This window comes from Micropterus dolomieu, linkage group LG13 (assembly GCF_021292245.1).
Source record: "Micropterus dolomieu isolate WLL.071019.BEF.003 ecotype Adirondacks linkage group LG13, ASM2129224v1, whole genome shotgun sequence".
Classification (NCBI taxonomy): domain Eukaryota; kingdom Metazoa; phylum Chordata; class Actinopteri; order Centrarchiformes; family Centrarchidae; genus Micropterus; species Micropterus dolomieu.
In genome coordinates this window covers 18,951,822-18,959,876 of record NC_060162.1, presented here as the reverse complement: position 1 = coordinate 18,959,876, position 8,055 = coordinate 18,951,822, and the positions used below count along the sequence as shown (strand labels likewise).

At 46.1% G+C, this 8,055-nt stretch overlaps 1 protein-coding gene across 1 annotated transcript; it reads left to right on the top strand.

The window, feature by feature from the left end:
* The first annotated feature begins 3,374 nt into the window (after positions 1–3,374).
* On the top strand, positions 3,375–7,599 carry nefma (neurofilament medium chain a). The gene is made up of 3 exons (XM_046066231.1): positions 3,375–4,906; positions 5,780–5,904; positions 6,042–7,599. Exons 1-3 carry the CDS (start codon positions 3,626–3,628, stop codon positions 7,585–7,587), a joined length of 2,952 nt encoding a protein of 983 aa, XP_045922187.1. The 5' UTR covers positions 3,375–3,625; the 3' UTR covers positions 7,588–7,599.
* The last annotated feature ends 456 nt before the right edge of the window (positions 7,600–8,055 follow it).

Here is an 8,055-nt window from a genome sequence, read left to right as displayed (position 1 = left end):
TATTGTATGACACTGCGGCTGTGGAAGAAGCATTCAGATTTTTTCCTTAAGTTGCAAGTAAAAGTTCAGACAGCAAACCTTTATCAAATATCATCAAACCTTTACCAAATGCATATCACAAAATGTGCTTACACTAGTTACACAAGTAACATGAGTAAACGTAAACGTTTTGCTGCTATGACCTCACTTTGTCTGTTATCACCACTAATTTATGTAGGCTAATGTTAGCTAACATTGTTGTTATCACTTTACGTCACTAAGTCAGTTTATTAACTTTATGAGTCTTATCTACTTGTGCTTCACTACTTACCATTATCGTGGTTGGCAAAAGTCTTACTAGAAAGGTTATGGGTATGCGAAGGTGGTGAAATCAAATACTGTGGCCAGTACCATGATAAAGAGCAAACAACAACACAGCAAGTAATGTAACTAACATTAGCTCAGTTGTGGATTAACAAACTGTCGCTACAGTTGCTGCCGCAAAGTTAACATGCAGGACGAGTCGGTCCCAGAGCCAGCACACCAGCTCCAGACAGCAAAACTCACAACTCTGCTGCTAATAGCTAACATCACAACAACAGCATGTCTTTATAAACTAGAAAGTAAGCCGAATGTGGGAAAGTAATTTTACAGCCACTTTGTTTGCTTCCCATTTACAAAGCCATGGCTGTGTACAAACAACAGAGTTTGTATTTCAGTGCACACAGAACAAACAGCTAGCGGACCATGAGGACATATTCGCCACAAAAATCAGCCCATACATATACCCCACCTATAAATAGGAGGTAATACTATTTAGGGACATGGTTACGATGGCGAACACTGAGGTTTAGTCCTCAGTATTTTCTTCTGGGAATTTGGAGCTTTTAGAAACCTGGGGGAAGTTACATTCTACAAATGAAAAATTACACATGATGGGATTTATTTGGATTTACTTTGTCAGAATTTTAATGAAAAATCGCACCAAATTCTTGTTTTACACTTTTCTTTTACAGGGACATACATGACCTCGGCATCTGTGACATCCTGGCTACAGCTCTGATACTGCTGACTTTTATTATCAAAGGATGCTTTTGGAATATGTTCTCCATTTGTCATGTTAATGCTTTACTATTAGCAAACATTGCAATGCTGCTACTTATATGTGCGACTCAACAGTATATCTGAATAAAAGGTCATGCTGTCCTTGCATTCTCTGCATCAGCATATATAACAACATATCCCTGCACTATATCACCTAAACATGCCCGTTCTTTGACCTCATTCAAAGATGAATGGTCTCTATACGTTCTGGACTGGACTCTGTGTTTCGGAGGCTGGGACAGACTGGGATGGGCCGGTCTGCTTGCAAGAGCCTGTTTCTACTGCAGTGCCATTTGAAAACACTCCAACCCTTCTGCAGTGCGCTGGAGCCCAGAATTGATGCTGAATGACTCCCCTGTTTTTGCCCAGCCCACACACCCTCACTCTGCCGTGTACATCACACCACTGCCGCCCTCGTAGGGCATTCAAAAACACCTCAAGGTTCTGTGTGAACAGCCCAGCAATGAAATATATGCATCTCAAATCCTGCAGCCTGCAGGAGGGCACACACAGAGATACTCACGGAGCAGTGGTCAAGGACACTGTAACGTCAGCAAGCGAAGAGATTGTGGGTGCGGCTGCTGGTGTACATAATCATTTACAGTATGTATTAGTGCTTAAAATAGGCACACACACACACAGGAGGAGAAAGTCATTGTGGTCGTCTCTCTCTCCCTCACTCTGTCTAGCTTTCTCTCTCTATTTCTCTCTCTGTCTCTGCCTCTCTGTCTCTGGAGCAATCTAAAATTGTCCTTGCTTGATGCATTAGCTCTGCTTGACTAAAGCCTGCAGTGGAAAGCCAATGAGGGGGACGACAAAATGTAGACAGGTGATTAATAGCTAACGTCTAATTCAGTGTTGAAAAGCAGAAAAAGCTCTCGACTCACACGCTAGACCCATAACAAGCAGACGTTTAAACGTGATACCTTGACATCAGTTCTGACATGTTCATTACCTAAATTTATATTTGTGAGAACGTTTGTGCAGAGTTCAAGAATTGCCACTTAACTGGAATGAATAATCACCAGAAATAGGATATTTGTACAAGTTTATGTCTTGCAGGACTTACAGTATGGCTGCACCTGTAGAGCAGTGAGATGATCATTTTAGATTAAATACATAAAGTACAGGAGCCTGAAAATCACTAATGCAGCTGTTTTTGGTGCATTACCTCCGACAATTGGTAATCATTTCGATTGACGATCGGTGTGACCTGAGATTAGAGTGAAGCATCAAGATTGAGAGGAGATCAATAGCCTGTCATAGAGGCCAAGCCACCAGAATGGCAGGTCACACATACGCTTCAATGTTCGGGGGGGAAATGTCTCGTGAATGTACAGATAGGCCACAAATCCCACAAGGCTTTGTACCTACTATAGTGAGGATCCTACAGATAGCCGTAGAGATAGTCCTCCGAGAAGGACAAAGCACATGCATGTGCGTCTGTGTGGTGTACAAATGTGAACATTATACAGTAAAGCTATGCAGGAATATCCATACAAGACAATATATTACAAAAGGTCTCAGTATTACAATACTCTGCAAACTCTCTTTATTGTTCTGATTTTGAGATGTATATGCTATAGACATTTGAAAAGATTACCTGTTAATTCTTGCTATTTTTTGCAGCATTTTGACAGGCTGTTGGACCTTTTATTTTTTAGTGATGCTATTGAAAATAAATAAAGGACTAAAATAAATCAGTTTCTAGACCTGAATGGAACAAATCTATTATCTTTCTATTAAACGGCAATAGGATCTGTAAACTACCAGTCATTATTATTATTATTGTTATTAGTTCTTGAAGGCTTGTTCAGTATTACCCTGCTTCAGTGGCCCCATAAGAAAAACTGTGAAAACTATAAATGCAGAATCACAATAAAACAAACTCTGAACAATAGCTGATACTAAAGGATACTACAAATGACATACTTCTTGGCATTTCTCTTCCAAATGGTAAATAAGGAATATATATTGACACATACTCATATGAAATTATGCCAAGTCCTGCCACCACAATCACCACACACAGTCATGTAGGCCTAGTGGAAAGGTCTCAGGACACACACAGCACCCAAGTGACAAGACAGCCCATGGCAAAATCTTCATATCCCTTACACTTTGTGGCAGCAACGATCACCGTGGTCGCTCAGGTTCTTGCATTAACAGATCACTTGTAAAATAAACTTCTGTCATTTCATGACATGACTGATGTGTTTGCAGGTCGCTGTCCGTGGAGGTGAAATGACAGGACCAACTTGGCAGTGATTGTTTCACAAGATCAGTCACATCAAATGAATATGATGAATTTAGGCTCTGCTTTGAAGAGGTTTCAGACCGTTTTAAACTTTAAGGTCTAAGTTGTTTTTCCAACATACATTGTCTATCTATCTATCTATCTATCTATCTATCTATCTATCTATCTATCTATCTAAATTGGACACCCACGCAGCGCCTCCAGCCCACGTGGTCCAGACTGAAAGGGATCTGGGACCATTAGCAGACGGCCTGGCGGGGATGCGCCCTCCCCTCCCTTCCATCAATGGACGAAACAGAAGTGCTTGGACTTGCCTTGTTAGCGGTAAAGCCTCAGATATATAAGGAGCAGACAGATGAGGTCTCAGTCGCTGTGAGAGCCATACACCCCTCACCTGCACACACACACACACATAACACACACACACATACACATCCGCCACACGCCTCCACCTCCTGCACCGTTCCCCTTCATTCCTGCGCACATCCCCTACGGTGGTCTGACCGGATGAGTTACTCGGTGGACACGATAGGGAGCCCCTTCAGGAGAAGCATGGATACTAGGACGACTAGCTACGGCTACAGCCGCTCCAGCGGCACCCCCTCTAGCGGCTTTCGCTCCCAGTCTTGGTCCCGGGCAAGCCCCGGCTCCACCATGACCACGTCTTACAAGAGGAGCGTGAATGTGCCGGCATCCCGGGCTTACAGCTCAACGGTGCTCAGCTCCGCCGACAGCGTTGATTATAGTCAAACCTCCATCCTGAACGGAGACTACAAGCGATCTAATGAGAAAGAGCAACTTCAAGGGCTCAACGACCGGTTTGTCGTTTACATTGACAAGGTGCACTACCTGGAGCAGCAGAACAAGCAGATCGAGGATGAGATCCAGGCACTGCGGCAGAAGCAGGTGTCGCGCTCCCAGCTGGGCGACCTCTACGACCAGGAGCTGCAGGAGCTGCGCTCGATGCTGGAGCAAATCCACCACGACAAGGCGCAAATTCAGCTCGACACTGACCATATCGAGGAGGACATCCAGCGCCTCAGGGACCGCTTTGACGAAGAGGCTCGCATCCGGGAGGAGACAGAGGCCATCATCCGCGTCCTGAGGAAGGACACGGGCGACTCGGAGTTGGTGAAGTCTGAGTTGGAGAAGAAAGTTCAGTCGCTCCAGGATGAGATCGCCTTCATCCGCAACAACCACGAGGAAGAGGTGAGCGACCTCATCGCCCAGATCCAGGCGTCTCAGGTGACCGTGGAGAGGAAGGATCATCAGAAGGCAGACATCACCGAGGCGCTGCGGGAGATCCGCTGCGAGCTGGAGGGCCACTCCAACCAGAACCTGCAGCAGGTGGAAAACTGGTTCATGTGCCGCTACGCCAAGCTCACCGAAGCTGCGGAGCAGAACAAAGACGCCATAAAGTCCGCCCGTGATGAGATCTCCGACTATCGCCGCCAGCTGCAGTCCAAGACGGTGGAGTTGGAGTCCGTCCGCGGGACAAGAGACTCACTGGAGAGGCAGCTGAATGACATCGAGGACCGCCACAACAGCGACCTGGCCAGCCTGCAGGTAGGGAATCAGCCCGAGGCAGCAACAGAGCCGTGCGTAAAGAGCTGTAAAGAAAGGCTGTTTTGAATAGACTTTTAAAAATTAGATAGGGGACTTATTTGATGTTTTGAGATTTAACAAATCTTTTTGTTATGCGTTTAAAACTTAATAATCCGGATTTGAGTTGCTCTCATGATGAAGAATAGATTAAATTAAATTGATCATATTCTTTATATTTAAGCAACGTATATTTTATTTGAGGTTCTTAAACACAGCAAACTTCCTTAATGACAGTAAAACATATCCTATTTTCTTTTCTCTATCACAGTTGAGGGCCCGTGCTTAAACATTTTCTCCTGCGTAATGATTGCTGTGAGGAATCATTGCACTCAGTGCTGACTTTCTTTCCAAGCTTAAGAGATTTCCAAGTGTCAGGAAATGGTTAAAGGGGAACACTGCAGCAGACTCTCTCTATCCCTCTCTGTCTTGCTGAGTCAGAGGCATGGGTCCATGCCTTCATTGGCTATGTCCTTGCATCACACCAGATTTTGTGGTGGGGGCGGGGGTGTATTGACAACTGTGGAGGCTGCCCTTGACAAAGGAGCACCCAACATCTCTAGAATACTGTATTGCGTCAGAATATATTAAAGCAACACTTGGGTGCACTACAGAGGTCTACAGAGTTGCTAAAATGTGCAGGGGGGGGGGAGGATACAAGAGGGCTAAATTAACATTTAGTTTAATTACATTAAGATCAATTAGAAAAAGGCTTTGTAAAAATGTTGCCATGATTCCAATCCAAGGATCCAGTACTGCATAAATGAATCTGCAAAAGAGAATGAAGCTTTTGTAAGCACATCAACCTTGTGTTGTGTCTTTTCTGTTTTCCCTTAGGAGACAATTCACCAGCTGGATAATGAGCTCAAGAGCACCAAATGGGAGATGGCTCGTCACCTGCGCGAGTACCAGGACCTGCTCAATGTCAAGATGGCCTTGGACATTGAGATTGCTGCATACAGGTATATACTGATATGTATTTGACATGTGAAAAAAACATTGTTTAGAAATAGCATTTACAGTCAGTTTCCCCAAATCCTACTCTTCACTGCACAAAAGTGACTATTAAAAGTATGATTTATCCATCTGTTGTCCCCAGGAAACTCCTAGAGGGCGAGGAGACCCACTTTAGCACTTTCCCTTATCGCCACACTGTCACCTCCACCAAGATCTCTAAGTCTAAATCAGAAACTCCCAAACTTAAGGTGCAGCACAAGTTTGTGGAGGAGATCATCGAGGAGACCAGGGTGGAGGATGACAAGGCCGACATTGACGAGGCCCTGGCGGAGATAGCACAGGAGCTGTCTGCCACACTCGGAGGGGGAGCTGAGGAGGGAGAGGAGGAGGGGGAAGAGGGAGGAGCGGGAGAGGAAGCACAGGATGATGGGGAAGAGGGAGAGGCAGAGGGCGTGGAGGAGGAAGTTGTAGCCGCCACGGAAGCCAAAGTTAGCGCTAGCGCACTCACTAAGGAGGAAGAGGAAGAGGAGGATGGAAAGGGTGGTGATGAGGAAGAAGAGGGGGAGGGAGAAGGCGGTGAAGAAGGAGAGAAGGAAGAAGAAGGTGAGGGAGAGGATGAGGGAGAAAAGGGGGATGATGCAGAGGGAGGAGATGAAGGAGAAGGAGAAGAAGGAGGAGAGGAGGAGGAGGAGGAAGTTGAGGAGACAGTATTGTGCTCCAAAGCTCCAGAGTCTAAAGCCTCTCCTGACAAAGAGAAGGCCGGAGACAAAGATGGCAGCGGTGGAGAGGAGGAAGCTGCCGCTGAAGAGGAGGGTGGCGATCAGGATGAAGATGCCAGCATTGACAAAGCATCCAAAAGCGGAGATGAGAAAGAGGAAAAAGAGGACGCAGACAAAAGCAAAAAGGAAGATAGTGAAAAAGACGAGAAGAAGGTGAAAGACGACAAAGCGGACGACAAATCAGAAGATGCTGTAGCCAAGACAGAAGCTCCGAAAGCAGAAGCTGCAAAGCCTGAGGCCAAGAAGGAAGAGGCTGCCAAAACAGATTCTCCAAAGTCGGAATCCCCAAAGCCTGGATCCCCCAAGTCTGAATCACCTAAACCTGAGTCTCCTAAATCTGAATCTCCCAAGCCTGCATCTCCAAAGTCTGAGTCCCCCAAAGAGGGCTCACCGAAGGCTGGATCCCCAAAACCAAGCTCCCCAAAAGCTGAGTCACCTAAGTCAGAGTCCCCAAAACCTGAATCTCCAAAAGCTGAGTCCCCAAAGACAGAGACTGCCAAACCTGAGGCTCCTAAGGCTGCTGAAGAGAAATCAGAGAAGACGAGTGACTCAACCGAAGACAAGAAGATCGAAAAGAAGGATGCGGCCATGAATGGTGATTTAGACAAGAGCAGCCCAGAAGAGAAACAGAAGAAGGATGAGGGGAAAGAAGCCGACGTCATCGCAAACGGAGTGGATGAGAGCCCTGTCAAGGAAGATGGCAGCCAGAAAGTGGTGATCACCAAAACCGTGGAGACCATCACCACCGGAGAGGACGGGTCCAAGCATGTCACCAAATCTGTCACTGTGACCGAGACAATGAAGGAGGTGGAGGAGATGGAGGAGGTGGTGCAGGAGAAGCTGGTCTCCACCAAGAAGACGGAGAAGCACTCCACCCAGTCCATCAAGCAGGTGACAGAGGGTGACTGAGCAGACTCCAGATGGCCGATCCAGCGGAGGAAAGGGTGAGGGGGGGTGGGCGGGCAGAGGCGAGGACACGAAGACAAGCAATCAACCCAGAACTAACATAAAGAAAATCATACAGCTAGAGCGACGTAATAAAGATAACCACTCTCAAACATACGAAACAAATCATAGAGAGAAGGCAAAACTTAAATGCTACAGATTTCAAAAATGCATGTTGAGTGACAGCTTTAATCGGGCTTCGCTGCAGACGCAGTCAGGAGCAAGCGACTGAGACATTTTATCCTTTTTTTCTTTCTTTCTGCAGTTCACGGGTGAGCTCACGGGAGGGAGGGGAGGCGGGGTGGGTCTCTGCATGCTAGCTCAGGAGAGGGGAGTATGTTCCTCTCTTATCTGTATGTATGGTAGAAATACACTGTAAAAAGAGTAAATATGTAAAAGGAATAAATGTAATGTGTGTGGGAGAGTGAGAGT